General features: G+C 42.9%; 2 protein-coding genes across 2 annotated transcripts in view; one reads left to right on the plus strand and one right to left on the minus strand.

The window, feature by feature from the left end:
• ctc1 (CTS telomere maintenance complex component 1) overlaps positions 1–2,908 on the minus strand; it is a 23,231-nt gene extending 20,323 nt beyond the window's left edge. The window contains exon 1 of the mRNA XM_083757635.1: positions 2,728–2,908. Coding sequence (XP_083613761.1) covers positions 2,728–2,769 — 42 coding nt within the window. The 5' untranslated portion in view covers positions 2,770–2,908. The remainder of the gene's footprint in view (positions 1–2,727) is intronic.
• A 1,447-nt stretch (positions 2,909–4,355) lies between these two features.
• Positions 4,356–19,386, plus strand: cmasa (cytidine monophosphate N-acetylneuraminic acid synthetase a). Its single transcript, XM_083757530.1, has 8 exons — positions 4,356–4,833; positions 5,539–5,681; positions 8,431–8,586; positions 9,191–9,327; positions 9,521–9,615; positions 10,180–10,351; positions 17,735–17,900; positions 18,367–19,386. The coding sequence occupies exons 1-8, from the start codon at positions 4,586–4,588 to the stop codon at positions 18,573–18,575; spliced, it is 1,326 nt and encodes a 441-aa protein (XP_083613656.1). The 5' UTR covers positions 4,356–4,585; the 3' UTR covers positions 18,576–19,386.

The raw sequence follows: 19,386 nt of genomic DNA on the forward strand, positions 1-19,386 counted from the left end.
ATTTAGACTTTTTTTTACAAATTACAAAAAGTAATTTCAGATGGGGGCCCGCGGTCAAATAGTCTACATCAATTTGGAGGTCCTTGCTGTCCTTGAGAACCACTGCTAAAGACCGAAATAAATTACTACTACTACTGGTGTGTATGACATTATAGTAAGCAATGTAAAATGTCACAGATTAATTGTGACCTGAGGTAAAAATAAAAAAATAAATAAGCATGTCAGTTCAACTGTTGATATTGGGTGACATTTTAATGTGAACATAAGTTACATTCAGTAGTCTAAATAAAAGTAGAAATACTATAGTGCAGTGGTTCTCAAAGTGGGGTCCATGGGGGTCCTTGATGGAGTTCAAGGGGGTTCCCAGCTAAATGATAGTTTGGAACCAAATGGACCCTTATGAGTCTGTATCTCTGAGAGACAGTGTACAAATGGAACCATTTGGTTCCATCTGTACACTCTCAAGAGCTAAATTAATTGATTTCACAATATAAATTGGGGTCTCCGAGATAGAAATGCCATTAAATGGGGGGACCGTAGCCTAATGTATGTCAAACTGGGGATCGTTGAAATTAAAATGGTTGAAAATCAGTGCTAGTAGTAGTAGAGCAAAAACGAAATCTTATCTTAGGGGTCCCTGGCATGTCTCTTCAAATGGGGGTCCGTGGGCTAATTTGTGTCAATTTGGGGGTCCTTGACATGAAAGTGTTTGGTAATTGTACTGTCATTCTGCAAACTGTTAATACATATTTCAATCAATCAATCAATCAATGGGAACCTGTACGAGTACTTGGTGTAGAGCACATCAAAGCCTTCTACAAAAACCTTGGTGTTTGTAAAGATGATTTCAAAATGGCAATGGTAACAACCGAGGAGGTACTTAAAAAACTGAGTGCCCTCCAACCCCACAAGGCCACTGGCCATGACAATATCCCCTCCAAATTTCTCAGAGACTCAGCCTTTTCCATAGCTCCAGTCATCACCCACATAGTTAACCTCTCCATCAAACAGGGACAGGTCCCCCAAGATTTTAAACTGGCCAAAGTAACCCCCTTGTACAAAAAAGGGAGTAAATTAGAACCCGGCAACTACCGCCCTATTTCTATTCTAAGCTCCATCTCGAAAGTGATGGAAAAAATAGTCTATGAACAGGTTGAAAAGTATCTTGCCACTAATAAATTGCTGTACGAGTTCCAATCTGGTTTCAGAACATCCCACTCCACTGACACATGCCTCCTCTATTTGAGCGACCACATCAAACACGAGGTGGACGCTGGAAAATACTGCGGCATGGTCATGCTGGACCTCCAAAAGGCTTTTGACACCGTGAACCACTCCATACTGGTTAACAAGCTTAAAGCTATTGGTTTTGATAGCACATCAGTGAGCTGGATGCAATCCTACCTGGAGGGGAGAGAACAGATGGTGGAGGTGAACGGAACACTGTCCCCTCCCCTCCCAGTGAGCTGTGGCGTCCCACAAGGAAGCATACTAGGGCCTTTACTGTTCCTAATATATGTTAACGACATGACTTCAGCTTGTGACTGCAACTTGTTCCTGTTCGCAGATGACTCAGCACTGCTGGTCTCGGACAGGAACAAACTGCAGGTTGAAAAGACCCTCAGCTCTGAACTCGGTAGAATCTGCACCTGGCTCGCTGATAACAAACTATCCTTACACCTGGGAAAAACTGAATCCATCCTCTTCGGATCAAATAGTAATCTCAGCAAGGCAGATGGCTTCTTGGTTAGAGTGGGTGACAATATTATCACACGAAAAGATCAAATTACCTACCTAGGTTCCATCCTGGAGGCCAATCTTTCCGGTGATAAGATGGCCACCAACGTAATCAAAAAAGTCAATCAAAGAACAAGATTCCTTTACAGGATCTCCTCACTGGTCAGCAAAAACACCTTGAAGACCTTAACAGGAGCCCTCGTACAAGGTTTCTTTGACTATGCATCCACCTCTTGGTACCACAGCACCTCAAAGGCCCTTAAAACAAGGCTCCAGACCTCCCAAAACAAACTGGTCAGGCTCCTACTTGGCCTCACCCCCCGAACCCACCTCACCCCTGCCCACTTTGACAGGCTGGGATGGCTTAGGGTCGTCGACAGAGTACAGCATCTTGCAATGGGTCTGGTCCACAAGATTCGATACACCACCAAGATACCCATGTACCTGTCTAAATACTTCCTTAATGTAAACGAAGTCCACACCCACAACACCAGAGGGAGTGCAACAAACCATGTACAACCCAGATTCGGCACAAACAAGGGACTAAATTCTTTTCGCTCCTATGCCACCAAAATGTGGAACGCCCTACCAACAGTCATTAAGACATGTGAATCCCTTGACTCCTTCAAAACCGCTCTCAAAGGGCACCTACGGATGGCTGCAATTCGAAACTGGCCTCTGTAAAATCTGAATCCCCCCCACCCCCCCCACCCCATTTTCCCTCACTGTATATTGTATCTTTTCCCTTTTTTGCTTCCCATATGATGAATTTAGCTACATAGAAATGTCTATTTGTATGTCTCTAAATGTTTGTATGTCTTTAAATGTTTTGATGAATTGAACAATGTGGACCCTGTTGTAAACAAGTAGAATGCTTAATTGGGTCGTCCACTCACAGTTGACAGTCTTTGTATTGAGTTTGTGCTTAAAATGTACTGTAAATTCTACAAACTGTTAATAAATATTTCAATCAATCAATCAAAAACTCACGGCTTCACTCTTGTCTTTAAAGTGCGTCATAAAGTCCTCCATTGTGTCTCACGTGACGCGTCACTCGCGTTACATTAGATATTGCATTATGTTATGAATTTATTACACACGTTACAATCAGTATTCCGTTATTTTATGTATTCATTAAATGTAAACAAACATCACTGCGGATCGGCGCGGATCCCGCAATCTGCCTTCAAAACAAACAATTCCGGTTCCGTCCTACAACAAGTTTAATCAACGGTGGCCGAAGAGGTTCCTAAAAGCCCATTTTCCCAAGGACCATAGATAGCAGATATACAAGCCCAAAGCACGTCACATCCGCGAGGTGTTGAGGGCGTATATATCTGCTGTGTTCCGGCGCGCCACACCGTCGTACGATGAAGAACAAAGAGATACGCCAGCAGTGGTCACGTGTACACATCCCATGATGCACTGCGGCGTGCTGCGTAGAGAAAATAGACCACAATAACTCACAAATAAAAAGGTGTTAGGGGTTATGAAACACATAGCAATTACATCATAGAAAGATTTCGTATCATAAACCATAACCACACGGTATATGTGTATAAACGTTTGCACCGTCACCTCTATGTCATTGCTCTGCAGCCACCTAGGCCGGCCGGGGCGCTCATCGCGTCAGCTTTGCGCAGTGGCAGTATCGTAGCCTATGAGGTTTATCCGAGGCGCGATTATTGCTAGTTGAAAACTTTACCCAATACCCCGCCGGGACGACTTGAAATATAGTCGGCCTTGGCAATTTTTGACGGTCTCTACGGAGACTGATTTACTTGTAAAAATGTTACTGATTCCACCTACAATACAATGAATAGATCATGGCACATTAATGCTAGCCTCAGTGGTTCCCCAAGATTTTCATGCAAGGACCCCCCAAAAAAATTACACTAATTAGCCCCATTAGAAAAGATATGCCAGGGACCGGCTCTACCACTGATTGTTTGACATGCATTAGACTATGGACCCCCGCCCCATTTAATGGCATTTCTATCTCTGCGACCCCCAATTTATATTGTAAAAATCAATATTAATTTAACTCTGTGAGTGTACAAATGGACCCGTCCATCTGATTCCATTTGTACCCAGGACCCCACTTTGGGAACCACTGGGTTACCTGATACACTCAGGAGATTTCAATGCCCCAACAAAAACTTTGTACTTTGTCATCAACCATCAAAGCCACATCATATTATGTTCAAAACCAGCAGTAGGCTACTAGAGGTCCTGGTAGACTCATATTTATTCAGTTTTTTCTGCTCCTTCCATGACCGTGTGTGTGTGTGTGTGTGTGTGTGTGTGTGTGTGTGTGTGTGTGTGTGTGTGTGTGCGTGTGTGCGTGTGTGCGTGTGTGCGTGTGTGCGTGTGTGTGTTTATACAATCGTACCCGTCCCGTAATACTGCGATTTGGGAATGGGATCATATCATCAAGTTTCTAGGCATGATGGGCGCGTTCGGAAATAGCGCACTGAGCAATTCAAACTAATAGGCGAGTCACGAGTGCACTCCGGTGCGGTATTTCCGAACGCGCCATATAAAAATAAATAAAAACGTTTTGCGCAGCTACAGCCATCATTACGGGACACGGCACGTCACGTAGTACAGCTGCCCGGCCGGGTTGCGGTTTTCTTTCTTCCTTCCTGCTGCATTTCTTTCGATATAGATTAGAAAAGTAAAGAATGTAAATGCACCGCATTAAACCTCCGGACAATGTTGCATGGATAGATCCGTTTATAGGTTGTTATTAGTAGTAGTATAGTCATTTTATAGTTAACCAGCCTGCTCTGGTAACTATCTGTTTATAACGGTGTTGTGAGGTTGGTAACAGCAGCGAACAGGCAGAATGGCTGCTAGGAAACGCACCCATCCGTGCATGGAGGGAGTCCCGGAGAAGGACGGGGTGCTCTCCCCCTCCCAGTCCCAGAAAAAACACGCTAAAGACGGACACAACGGTAAGAAGCACATCGCTGCCCTGGTGCTGGCCAGGGGGGGAAGCAAGGGCATTCCCCTGAAGAACATCAAGATGCTGGCTGGTGTCCCCCTCATAGGATGGGTGCTGAGGGCTGCTGTAGACTCCAACATGTTCGACAGGTTAGTAACAACTTACTGAATTGCCTACATTAATATTACATTATTGATTGCATTGTAAGTTTGTGACATGATGTGCTGGGGTTACTTTTAAACCACAACAATGTTTCATTCGTGAGCCCACACACCGTATTTTGGATTCCAGGAAGTGATCTATTAAATATTTTTGTTAGATTAGGTGTTACTTTGGATGAAGTCCCACAGAGCAGTGGTTCTCAGAGTTCTGTAACTCGTGAGTGTCTAATAAATGTAACTATTAAATTGGTCCATTTTGTATACTCTCACAGTTAAATTAACACTGAGGATTTTACTGTGTAGATTGGGGTGACAGAGATGAGAAAATGGTATCAATTTTGGGGGCCTGTGGCTTAAATAATGTTGAGAGTCACTGAGCCAGCCACGCTGTAAAAACTTCCATTATTGGCTGTTCCATTATACTGTATGTATGTTATGTGGGGATAATTTGAACATACTCAGAGCACCAATTAGGACCAGCCTTTGGGGAGGCTTTCCAGGTTGCAAAATGTTGTGAAAGCAAAATATAAACATATCACCCCCACAAAATAATGTTATTAAGTGTTTTAACCTTCTCTCATAATCACTGCATCGTTACGGGACCCACAAATGTACTCTGTGCTTAACTGTAATGTTGTCATATAATTAATTGCATTGCTAGATATGAATTATTATTATTATGTCTTGTCCTAGCGTGTGGGTGTCAACGGACCACGATGAGATAGAGAAGGTAGCCAAAGCCTGGGGGGCCAAGGTTCACCGCAGGAGCCCTGGAGTATCCAGAGATTCATCCACTTCACTGGAGACCATTCAGGAGTTTGTTAGGCTCAATCCAGGTATGTGCACACGCTCATGCATGCACACACGCACGCTATCATGTGGTTCCCATGTATTTGGCCGCAGAGTCCCCCATTTGAAAATAATGTGTGCCAGTAACCCTCTCTTAAGTTGGCATCCTTTCTGAGCAAACACTCAAACCTTCTGAGCGCCACAAGAGCAAGTTATTGAGCAGTTATTTTGAGCAACATAAGACGAGTGCACACTGTGCAGTGTGCACACTGACTGTGGTCATGTCAAGTTATGGCTTATTGAAATCTAATTACAGATGTAATAGCGGTTGAACTATACTTTTACCCATTCATGACGGGAACCCCCTTTGGGTTTTTTACCCCTCAAGAGGGGAACCCATTTTGGGGTTCTGGTTGTTATGTACAGTATATAGCAACATAACATGATTTTGAATAAATATTTGAAGTTTTTCAGGTCAGGAGGCGTTTAGAAAGTACTATATGTCAGTTAAATTAAGAGAAAAAAAAGTGTTTCTATACACATTATTACACAGTATTATATGAACACAATAAATGTTGACACAATTTGTGCATAAATATACAATACAATAAATATGTGTAAAGGTTAGCCCTGGCTGAGAAGTAACAGGCATTATGATGAATAAAAGACAGTCCAACAGAATATGTATATATGTAGGAGCACTGTCTACTCTGTACTGTATGTGCCGAGGTCAATAATGTATGCTTGTATTATGATGTGAGCATTTGGTAGGCCTACCATTTGTACATTGGTTGAATGGGTGAATGCACAATCTTATAAAACACTTTGGATAAAAGCGCTATATAACAGTACCATTTATGGGGAGCCATTTGTTTGGGATGATTCTTTTGGTCAATGGCGGAACAATTTTGAAATCCCAGGCAAAAACAATATTGGCCATGATCCAATTCCACGCAGGCTTGCTGGTTTGAATTTGAATGCCACCTGGGGAGCAGCACAGTGCAAATTAGCATAGGAATGACCCTGGGAAGCATGTTAATGGTCTGGGTGTTACCTGCTGCTATATACCATCACAGCTAAAACAAGAGCATAATGGGACAACAGCATTCAGGCGCCAAGAGGGGGACAAAAGACCAAACCATTTCCACGCAGAATATGTAAGGAATAAGAAAATAAATCTGAGAAAAAGGAAGTTGAAGGAACTGAACAGGACAGCTTCTTTTCACAGCATTCAGCAAGCAAGCACCGCGCAGAAAATACTGAACACGTCAGGTTATCGTGAAGGTTGTGTGTTCCCTTTCACACACATGAGTTTGTGTTTTCTCAAAGTTCTGATCAACAGTGCTATAGAGTATAGAAGATGACCACCTTGTGGTAAATAAAACGCCTGGGTTTCCGAGGCTAACCTTGTGGCAACCAGTTGTTGACAGATGTTATCAGGGGTTCCCAAACTGTTGTGCGTGCACAATCTGGTAAAACATTGTTGTAAGGAGATGTATAGAGCAGCTGCGGGAGTATACACAGCAGCTGCATGTCTCTCAGTGCCGTGACATTCTGTGATTATTTGCCATAATCACATTAAAAATGTATCATTTTCGGCCAAATGCAAGGAGACTGGGGGGTGCGTCAGCTAGGTCAGGATGTAACAGGGGGTGCACGCACGGCCAAAAAAGTTTGGGGACCACTGGTCTATATGATACCGTATAGCTCCCAGGTTTGAGGTCTACTTTGTTGTCGTATAGTTACTTTGTGTTACATACTCTAATTTGGTAGCCGCTTTATTGTCACATCACAGTTTTACAGGTAAATAAGTGTGTGAAATTTGTTTTTGTGCATAGTTCTGTCATTGGTTAACAAACTAGGGTTCATGTCGCTTACTCTGATCTTGTACTTTGTAAGTTGTTCAACTTGTTATAGATAAGAGTGTCTGCTGAATTCCTGAATTGTATAGATGTTCCCTCCAAATATCTGTAAAAGATCATCGCAGCTAAAATATTTTCCTGATAGCAGTATAATTTTAGTATTGCCCTCTTACACATAAATAGCACTGGGACGTTTCAGGAAAAAAATCATAAAACCTGCTATTTGGTGTCCTATCTTTATTTCCTAAACTCTCACCAGGATATAAACGCTCCGTCTGTGACGTGGAGAGTTTGTTTGCTGTAGTGACATCATGTGTTGACTTGTAGGTTGGTGGCCAGGCTGGTTCATTGTGCCCCGGTCTGCTGTGCATACAAGCAGTGACTCACTTATTCAACCCTGTATTCCATGACCTGTTACTGACTAAGCTTCCCACGTACAATGCCCGATTTAGATTTCGCTCTGTGACGTGTTGTTAGATATGTTATTTTTTTCCCCAGCAAGTGACAGCATTGTGCAATGGAGTATAAATTGAGCTTAAGTTATCATTTAATCCATATACTTTGTTGACCGAGGGGATCCACTAGGTCCCCTTTTTCCCCTCTACATCAGATGTCTTTGGTGAAAATAGCAGATGTTCACAGCTTGTTAGATCGGCAACTTTCGCCAAATGTTCTCATCGGAATAGAGACACTATGGGTTCATATGGCAAGGTAGTTGACTATCACACCATGTTGGAATACGTATGATTAAATGGCTAAGAGTGATGAAGCCCGTCTTGAGAAGCAGCTACAGTGATTTCCGACCAACCACCTTGATCAATTCAATTGATCTTATTAGCTTTTTTCCCATGTACAATTCAATGATGATGCATCATGCATCATTTTTATCTCAAACTTATGAGGAGAATGATTTCTTACTATTTTGTCTCTCCAGAGGTGGATGTGATCTGTAACATCCAGGCGACGGCTCCGTGCCTCCATCCGTTCCATGTGAAGGAGGCTGTGGAGATGATCACGATGCAGGGATGTGACTCCGTGTTCGCTGTGGTCCGGCGACACCAGTTCCGCTGGCAGGAGGTCAAGAAAGGATGTACGTACACACTTCATTCTTGATTGACGTTTTAATTGAACAGAACACAAGTATATATTTGTACGTATCTGTTAAAAGGATGAAGCACAAAAGGAGATAAGTGAGCCTATTTCCAGTGTGTGTGAACTTGGGCATTCCCCAGGGAAACCTCCGTCGACAGAATTAACGCGGTTCCATTTAATTAGCATAAATCTTGATATTTGTTTGAATAGTAGTTCCCAGTATGTATGTCACAGTTTATATAGACAATTCAACCTGGGTGTAAGTTAGGGTTGCAAAAATCCATGGCTTTGGGCTGTGTGTGTGTGTGTGTGTGTGTGTGTGTGTGTGTGTGTGTGTGTGTGTGTGTGTGTGTGCGTGTGCGCGTGCATGCAGTGTTGTTCTTCAAAGTGTATAAACCTGTTCCCCCTGGGCAGGAATGGCAGTAATTAGAGGGCCGGAACAGCTGCAACACAAAGGAAAGCTGTCATCATTATAGTGCTTTTCGCTTAAGTGTTGGCTGATAATTAAATTTCCCCTATTTAATTCTGAAATAGACCTATTTAAAGCAGTTATTTGTGTTATGTGTTAACCTTACGATGTATCCTCGCTGTTGTCCCTATAGCTGGAGAGACGACCAAGCCACTGAATATAAACCCTGCCAAAAGACCCCGGCGCCAAGACTGGGATGGGGAACTGTGTGAGAATGGATCCTTCTACTTCGCCACCAAAGACCTCGTACTGAACCAAGGAGCACTGCAGGTGACTGACTAGAATTGTCATTGAATCGCCCCATCTCTATTTGGAACAACAGTGGTATTATACCTGCGGTGTAGATGATTTTCACGCTTGTTTGTCTGCTATTAGAAGTGTTGAATATAGCACATAGATGTTGGTGTGTTTATCCAACAGTCTGTTGTCTTCCACTCTCCCCCGTTCATTACCGTGTCTGCAGGGCGGTAAGGTCTCCTACTATGAGATGCTGCCAGAGTACAGTGTGGACATCGACGTGGACATCGACTGGCCTGTAGCCGAACAGAGGGTCCTCAGGTGGGGAAGACTAACCAGTAACCGCACATACACATTAATGGGAGACAGAGACAGACAGAGACAGACAGACAGACAGACAGACAGACAGACAGACAGACAGACAGACAGACAGACAGACAGACAGACAGACAGACAGACAGACAGACAGACAGACAGACAGACAGACAGACAGACAGACAGACAGACAGACAGACAGACAGACAGACAGACAGACAGACAGACAGACAGACAGACAGACAGACAGACAGACAGACAGACAGACAGACAGACACAGACAGACAGACAGACAGACAGACAGACAGACAGACAGACAGACAGACAGACAGACAGACCTATAACTCACCTTATGTGAGTGGTTCTCATACATTTTTATGTCAATTTATATGTAGGCTAATTTGGTTCTCATACATGTTCATGTCAAGGGCAGCCCCCCTAATTTATATGTAGGCTATTTAGCAGTGGACTTCTATTTTAAGTTTTGCGTTTCTAAATGATTACAAAGCTCAGAACATGTCATGTTACGTCACGTCGCATTTCTCTCTCTCTCTCTCTCTCTCTCTCCAGGTACGGTTACTTTGGGCGAGACAAGCCCGAGGTGGTGCGTCTGTTGTTGTGTAAGGTGTCTGGCTGTCTGACAGACGGCCAGATGATTTTGTCTGCGTCCGGAGAGGAAATGATCTCCATCAACACCAGAGACACCATGGGCTTACGCATGCTCAACAGAGAAGGAGTGGAGGTATAATAATTATTAACAATAATTAAAAAATAAATAATTATTTTGTTGCAATTGTTTTACTTTAGCCCTCGTTAGGATGACAGTCTTGCGACTGGAAACAGTACAGATAGTCAGGGAATATTATCAGAATAATGTCAAATCTGGGAACAAATTTCTTACCAAGAAAGGCGTCTACTAACATATCCCACATTGGTTTCTATTCAACCACCCTAGGGGAATTCTTAACAGCTGTTGAAAGTTGGGGTACCATCAACAACCAATAAGGCAAAATGTTCTAAATTTCATTATGCTTTAATTAGCATGTGACATGTCTCACTAGGGGGTTCTAAATCCATTCGTGTCGTGTAAAAATTCCCCTAGGGTGGTGGGATATGTTAGTAGAGACGCCCTTACGAACACATTGGTGAAGAAAAGTCTCAGTAAGAAATGTATTCCCAAGATTGTATTAATATCTAAGAGCCAAATCGTAGGTTGCAACCAAAAGGTGTATAATTCACCATTGAACATACAAAACAGGACAAGCACATCATGTAGGTCTTCCCCTCCACACACACACCTCTGTCAACTGGCAAGTTGTCAGCCTTTTATGCTCAACTGAGCTAATGAGCCAGCCTGGACTATACCATTAGAAGGGTGCATTCTAAATATAGCATTCAATAAATAGCACAATAAGGAGCACAATAAATACATAAATAAACGTACTATAAATAGATCAATATCCACAAGTAATTAAAAGTATATTAAAAGTCTCCATTAATTACTAGTTACACAATATAATAACTGCAATAACTTTACCATACCCCCTGCTATCCTTGGCCCAGCCCAATCTTACTGAAACACAACAGGCCATTGTTAAAGGACCACTTCACCACTTTTCAACCTATCTTCATATAATAGGTCCTCACTAATAATCATGATAAAATGGCACAATCTTATTTCTACTCGGTCTGTGTCTCTTAGTGACGTCCTCGATGGGGAATCCAAGCTAAACTGCAGGCTTTCTAGTCCTGAAGTGAAAGTTGCAATGCGAAAATGGAAGCCATCGTTCTCACGATAATAATAATAATCTAAACATTTTTGTTTAAAAAAACATCTGCCTGATGTTTTTTTGGTGGACTGGTGGACGGGTTTCTGAACTGCCCACAGCCCTCCTATGAGAAACAGACTGAGTAGAAAAAAATGGTGCCATTTTATCATGATTATTATTTATTAGTGAGGACCTATTACATGAAGATAGGTTGAAAAGTGGTGAAGTGGTCCTTTAAGCATTCAATCCAATTTAACATTAGATATACTTCTCAAAACATATTGCACCTAGCTCCTATTGTACCGGTACATATTACCCAATTTGCATCTGCCCCTCATGATTGTTAAATACCAAGCATTTCCCCAGCTAAACAGGAAACAGGAAAATATACTGGGCAAATAAAGTTACACTCAGGAATAAGTCAAACTTCACACCAAACTTCACAACTCACCACTGTTCAAAGACGCACACAGGTAAAGGAAATAAACAGGAACAGGAATGTCCGTGGTGAGTTTGTGAGCAGATAAACTCCGACGGGAGAAAACACAGTCTCTTGTGTAATTCCCTCAGTACAGACGACAGCAACGAGTTTTTGTATACTGGCAGGATTTATTTTTAGTTCAATCCAGACCGTGAAAACTGTAAGCAAAAAACATATGCACAAATACAATAATCACTAGTCAAAATAATAACAAAACACATACAGTAATATCTCAAACATTGTCTTAATAATGTCGTCACTTTCAATTACTGTATACACAATAAACCTTGGTTACATATAATCCACATAAAAACATAGACTACATCTAACTAAGCCCAACACTTTAGCCCTTAGCTGTATTAGCCCTTAGCTAATACAACAATAACAACAATTCAATACAAACAAGAAAGAAAACACACACAAAAACGTCAGCAAAATGTACCTTAGTAGCTGCATTGCATGAGGAAAATTGCTTAGCTTGGTATTACTCTGTAGATTGTCTATCTTGATGCTATTTTGCAGATGCATCAGCACTGAAAACATGTATTAAATCCGCGGACTTTTTGGCGAGTGTTACGTTAAAATACGTCTTGACGGAAACGAGCGATATAAAGGACAAAGGTTCCGCCTTAGAGAACTTTGGTTCCTATCTAAATAAATAACTCAGAAATACTGCGCCGACTGACACAGAGGCAGTTACACTCCCACCAAACATATCACATGTATATGATTTCCTTCAACTATTGAGAGACAACATACTACGTAGAAGAGATAAACAAAAAACAAAAAATTCAGTCCTTGGCTTCCCAGAGAACGATCACCTATGACTGCACCTGTAGTGAGACAGATAGAGAGAGAGAGGGGAGGAAACAGAAAGAGAGAGGCCGGAGTCTTCAGTCTGCTTCCATCAGCGTCACCGTCTTATGGATGGGCCTTTCCAGGTGGACAGGTTTGGAGATGCGCTTTCCTTTCTCATCAAGGGTTGAGTCGCTGATGAGCAACTTGAGTCTTCGCACCTTCCCATCCTTTCCTGGGTACACTTCCTCCAAACTGCTGGCTTCACAGGACTTTGGCTGGAGCTCCTTAATTTCTTTCACATGGCGCTGGAGTCTGGCGATAGCTTTCACCATTTTGGACCAGTCTGAAAACTTGTGTAGGCGATCTAGCAGCGACTTGACTTCTTTCGCCTGGGTGTCGAGAACCTGGACCTTCTTAAGTTCAGGATCGTCACATGTGATCTCTCCCACCTTGACGTCTCCACTTGGTAACTCCTTCTGCCAAAGACCTCTTGAGGCATGGTCTGCTGGATTCTCTTCTGAAGCCACATACCTCCCTTGTGTAGACTCTGTGCTTTGCTTGATGCGTTCCACACGATTTGCCACAAACCTTTCTGCATCTCCGCGTCTTATGGTATCATCCATGAAGGTCTTGTAGTCCTTGTAGTACTGATCGTTTTTTCTCAGCTTCCTTTCTAGGCACTCGAGACGATGGATAGCACAGATCTTATTATCAGGTAAGTTAGGTCTTTCTTTCTTGAATGTCAGCGGCATTTTGCAATGACCGTCGCTCTTTAACTTGATGCTCCTTTCCATTTTCGACAGGAACCTTAGATCTTCTTGAGAGATGGGGCTGGTCTCCGACGCTCTTTCAACGACGTCAGACTTCAGCATCTTGATGACATCTGCAGGTAAGCGAACTTCTTTGATCTGTGTCCTACAGACATAGTGCACTTCTTTCTTGAGACACGGGTTGCCATATCCCACTACACTCCAGCCCAAGTCTGTCTTCTGTGCAAACGGCTGGTGTTCCTCACCAGGCACCACTTGTCTTGGAACGAGGGCTTGGGCACAGTTGTAGCCAATTAATAGGCCGACATCACAGCTTTGTTGAGGAGCGATCTCATCTGCAATGTGTTCAAGATGAGGCCATGCTTTTGCCGTCTCCGGTGTGGGAATATGGTCTCTGTTTGCAGGGATAAACTCTCTTGAGTAAGTCACTGGCAGAGTGATTATCTTGTCTGAATAAAATCCTCTAACTTGTAGACCAGCTAGCTTCCGACAGGACACGACTGTGTTTCTTGAAGCCAACGTGGAGAGCTTTAGCTGGACTGGTTCACTCCTAGCATTGAGAGCCTTCGCTGTCTCTTCGAGGATAAAGGTTGTGTCACTTTGTGTATCGAGGAGTGCGTATACCAGAACTTCACGACTTGGCACACTCGTAGATGACACCCACACTGGAATTATTGTGGAGGTATGAGTGTCTCCACCATTCTGGATGACTCTAAGTGCCGTCGCCTCACGTGATGGTCTCTCTGACTGGTCTTGTGACTGTTCATTCTTCCTTTCTTCGTACTCGTCACTGTACCTTGCTCTGTCAGATCTTGTAGACATCCTTTCTTCCTTGGTGCGATCGTCATGAAGACAAGTTGGGTGTCTTCTCTCACAGGTGTCGCAGCTGTTTCTTTCTTCACAATCTTTAGATCGGTGGCCAAAATTGAGACAGCCAAAACACAACCTATTTTCTTGAACAAACTTGATTCGCTCCACGATTGTCCTTTGCATAAACTTGTAGCACTCTTGTAGACTGTGTCCTGCCTCCTCACAGAAGACACAGCTTGTGACGACGGCTTTCTCATCGGAGGTGGTTGCTAACACCTTTGCTCCAGGACTTCCGCTCTTTACACTCTTGTCTGGAATCCTTTCACTTGGCTTAAGAGCATGAAGAGATGTTATTGGGCTGCAAGCGATTTTAGCTTCACGTGTGAGGAACTTGACAAACTGGCTGAAGCTCGGGAACATGTGAGTGTCTTCTTCTGCTTCTATGACTTTCCTATTCCATCTTGAAGTCAACCAGTCTGGGAGTTTAGAGAGTATTTTCTGGTTCTCGTTGCAATCATTAAGTATTTCAAGACTTCTGATCTGAGACATGGCTGCCTCACAGCAGCGCAGGAAGTCGGCGAGTTCTTGAAGTTCCATACTGCCTTTGGAGCTTATCTTGGGCCACGCGTCGAGCTTCTCTCTGAAGGCCTTGGCGATGAGGAATGGATTGCCGTATCGCTCTTCTAGGATGTCCCATGCTGCATAATACGCTGGCTCTGTGCTAAGTAGAAAGTAGCTCTCTATGGCCTTTTTAGCAGATCCACCCACATACTTGCGTAGATAATATATCTTCTCTTCAGCTGGTATGTTCTTCCTGTCAACGAGCGTCCGAAAGGACACTTTCCAGTCGTTGAATCGGAGTGGGTCACCGCTGAACACTGCAGGTTCAGGTAGAGGAATGCGACTCGCACTGATGGCTTCTGCGAGCGCTCTGACGAGAACTGCTGTGCCATCTTCATATTTGTTTTCTTGCCTTGCTTGTGCTACAGCTGGTGGTGTAGAACGGTGCCGCAGCGGGCTAGTTTGAGGCTTGACTTCTTCTTCTTTCTTCACAGAGACACGATGGAGAAGATCATTTATAGTTTGAGGCTTGACTTCCTCTTCTTTCTTCACAGAGACACGATGGAGAAGATAATTTATTTCTTCATCCAAGCATTCACCCTTAGATGCTGGACATGAACGTTCACTCTGGTCATATACTTGCAGTCGTGCCTCGGCCGCCTTTAGCTTCTTAATAGTCTCCAATCGATCTAGTTCTCTGCGCTTGGCTTCTAGCACTCTTTGTCTCTCTGCATTTTCAGCCTCTTGTTTGGCTTTTAGCTGAGCGGCTTCAACTTCCAGTCTCTGAAGCTCTTCAGTATAATGCTCTTGCACCAACTGTACTTCTAAGGCGGCTTTGTTGGCAGCAACCTCAGCAGCTGCACTCTTCCTGCTTGCAGAGGAGCACTTAGTGTGGTGAGAGCTAATGCCTGTCCTTCCTGAGGCTACAGACATTACCTCTTCAATGACTTGATGTTCTTCATGCCTTTGACTCATAGTATGCCTATGGACTGTATCTTCCTCCCTTGCATCTATAAGGTCCATTGCATCCTTGACCATCTTCTTTGTTACTGTTTCACAAGTGTCGATTCTGCGACGTGTGTTAAGGTCAGGAACCTCAAGGCGTTTCCAATCGTCATAAACGTCATTTAGACTCCTAGAGGTATTGCGTACTTTAGCGATGTGTCCATCTAGCAGGTCGTCTGAGCACTTTCCACTCAGCGCTTGGTCGGCTTCTTTAGTGGCATCCTTCCACTTCTCATAGCACACATTGAACCGATGTGCAACCTTTATTACTTGCTCATCATGCTGTTCTTGACCCTTTTCCGTCATTCTGCGGACTCTTTGGCCTAATGGTGGCTCTTCTGAGGAAGCGGGGTTGTCCACTCTGATGCCTTCAGTCACTTGTGGCTGCACGGTTGTGCTGTGCTCGTGCACACACTCTGTCTTGTCAGGTGCGTGTGACTCCATGTCTGTGCAATGTACTTCTGCAATTACGTGCTCTTCGCCATTTCGGGACATCTTACTTGCCTTACTGTTGTCATTCACTGCTCTTTGGTGCTGTCTTCGTGAGCAGTTAAGTTTTCACTGTAATTCCCTCAGTACAGACGACAGCAACGAGTTTTTGTATACTGGCAGGATTTATTTTTAGTTTAATCCAGACCGTGAAAACTGTAAGCAAAAAACATATGCACAAATACAATAATCACTAGTCAAAATAATAACAAAACACATACAGTAATATCTCAAACATTGTCTTAATAATGTCGTCACTTTCAATTACTGTATACACAATAAACCTTGGTTACATATAATCCACATAAAAACATAGACTACATCTAACTAAGCCCAACACTTTAGCCCTTAGCTGTATTAGCCCTTAGCTAATACAACAATAACAACAATTCAATACAAACAAGAAAGAAAACACACACAAAAACGTCAGCAAAATGTACCTTAGTAGCTGCATTGCATGAGGAAAATTGCTTAGCTTGGTATTACTCTGTAGATTGTCTATCTTGATGCTATTTTGCAGATGCATCAGCACTGAAAACATGTATTAAATCCGCGGACTTTTTGGCGAGTGTTACGTTAAAATACGTCTTGACGGAAACGAGCGATATAAAGGACAAAGGTTCCGCCTTAGAGAACTTTGGTTCCTATCTAAATAAATAACTCAGAAATACTGCGCCGACTGACACAGAGGCAGTTACATCTTGGCTTCACTTCGTTTGATTACTAAATGAAAGGTGGGCGCACTCCCACTACCTGCCTGCGGGGCGCGCTCATGCACACGCTTTGGGAGCGTGCCTCTTGGTCTTTGTAACAATCATTCACTAAATAAAGTGCTAGCATAGTAACAGAGGTCCTCTCTGTTACAGCCCTAAAGCTAGGGAGACCATATATTCAGCCCCATCAAATTTCAAATCGGGACCCTTAAATCAAAGAGCATGTTCGTCGTGCATGTGGCGTTGTGGCCACCCATTCGGCATAGGGGTTGCATACAGGCAATGACTGATTGACAAACATCAGCCTCAGCGTTGGATTTAGACATGCATTGCATTAGTTCATGTTTTCTGATTGGTTAGGTGAGCATGTTTACATGACAAGAACACGATAAACATCTATGCAACCACTGAAAACTACTTTTATTATTGTAATTCTGGCGATAACCGAGACAATTTTGTAGTAAATGTTGAAAACAGGCATATTATTATTTTAGATGGATTTGTAGGGACTCACACGCAGCTTGAAATCAGGGAAATCCGGGTCTGGCCACCCTACCTAAAGCCAAAAAAAAGCATATCTATAACGCGTTGCAGTGTGACACGTTTGTGACATTTTGACTTTCCCATTGGTGTGCCTTAATTGGACGCAAACCATGTAGAATAGAGAGAAAGCGTTGATTATAATTCCTTTAAATGTTCTTACGGTTGTTACTCTTTGCCCCCCACCAGGTGGTGCTGTTGAACTCCAGCGAGGACCCCATGAGCAAGGCATTGTGTGACACAGTGGCCAAGAGAACGGGCTGCCAGGTCAGGCAGACTGGGGTGGAGCTGCTGGGGGACATGAAAGGCATGCTGGAGGAGAGAGGCCTGGACTGGAAGGAGGTGGCGTATATGGGTAAAACAGTTATTAAATGTTTATGTGAATGATGTATTATTTTATTATTATATTATATTAGGGCTCGACTTGGAGGCTTGTGTGGGTAAAGCAAGTTGTTAAATATAGATGTTTGTATGAGTAAGAGCTGTTTATCAGCTCATCCAGCAGGCTGCTTGCTACCTCAATACATTAGAGCCAGGACGATTTTGTCAAAAATGGAGAAATGTTCTACTCAATTTGATGAATGTTTCTGTTTGAGAACATTTAACTTCTAACCTTAAAAAAATAACACAAAAACATTGTAGTTCTACTATTTTAGAAAACCTTAGGAATTCTCACATTTGACGGCATTCCCACAATAGGGATGCCAGCTTGAGTGGTTAAAAATCGGGAGACACAATTGTATCACTGAAAAAGTGAAATATTGGCAGACATATTGGTGTGGCTCTTCTAACCTGTGCCGTCTCCCTCCTCTTCTTCACAGGCAACGATGAACCGGACGTAGAGTGTCTGATCCTGGCAGGTTTGAGCGCGGTGCCGCGGGACGCACCGGTGCTAGCGGTCAACGCCGCAAAGTACAGCTGCCACGGCGCCGGGGGCGTGGGGGCCGTCCGGGAGTTCGCCGAACACATCCTACTTCTCAAGAAGAAGGCCAAGTCTCAGATGGAACAGGACCGCATCAACCGATTTTAAATACCGGACGGTAAAAAACAATCCTGACCGGTCTGAGTCTCAATCAACAACACCACAGTGCAGTATAGTATACCTTATCTTCACGGTATCGGTCCTCACATTGCTTCTAAAACATTTTCATGTCAAGGATGCCCAAAGGTATATGTTTCTACATGAAACCCCATATACCAGTTGACATACAAGTATCACAATTCAGTTCATAGGAATAGGCAGCATTTTGATTACCACAGAGATGGTAAGGCGTATCAGAGCTATGATAATCTTGTTAATGTGAAAACCACAGCTTTTGGAAGTCTATTCACATCCTGGTCTGCAGTGCATTGAATTTGTCTGTGTTGAGGAACTCCAAAAATACAGAGAGTAGACCTTGTATTTTAGTTCAGCCTACACTAAATGATACATTTTAATAATTATTTTTTACATTATTAAACCATTAGACTGCTGGTATAATATACTGACACTTTAATGGCACAGGTTTTCTTTTCAATGGCTGTGAACATGCACATTTGATTCAATTCTGTTGAATGTTTACTTTCTGAATTGTTATTCAGTGTTGGTAGAGATTAGTTTTAGTTTTTTAATTTATGTACGTAGTTCTTTACTCTTCTCTTTTCATTAAGTTAAATCTGTGGTTTTAATTGTTAATGTCATAAAAATAAGCCCCATGTGAGATTCATGATGGACTGTGATGGACATTGAGTGCAATATTGTAACGTTTCAAGCCAAAATCCATGGAATACAATGGTGTTTGACTGTTTTCAAGGAAATTGTTTAAAATTAGTCTACAGATTCAACTAAGGCTCAGAATGGT

The sequence above is a fragment of the Protomyctophum parallelum genome (assembly GCF_964188405.1).
Source record: "Protomyctophum parallelum genome assembly, chromosome: 22".
Classification (NCBI taxonomy): Eukaryota; Metazoa; Chordata; class Actinopteri; order Myctophiformes; family Myctophidae; genus Protomyctophum; species Protomyctophum parallelum.

Excerpts from the sequence above, each read along its gene's own strand:
- cmasa (XM_083757530.1), top strand. The coding sequence starts at position 4,586 with ATGGCTGCTAGGAAACGCACCCATCCGTGCATGGAGGGAGTCCCGGAG. Across the intron at positions 4,834-5,538 it reads GACTCCAACATGTTCGACAG|CGTGTGGGTGTCAACGGACC; the intron begins GTTAGTAACAAC and ends GTCTTGTCCTAG. Across the intron at positions 17,901-18,366 it reads GAAGGAGGTGGCGTATATGG|GCAACGATGAACCGGACGTA; the intron begins GTAAAACAGTTA and ends TCTTCTTCACAG.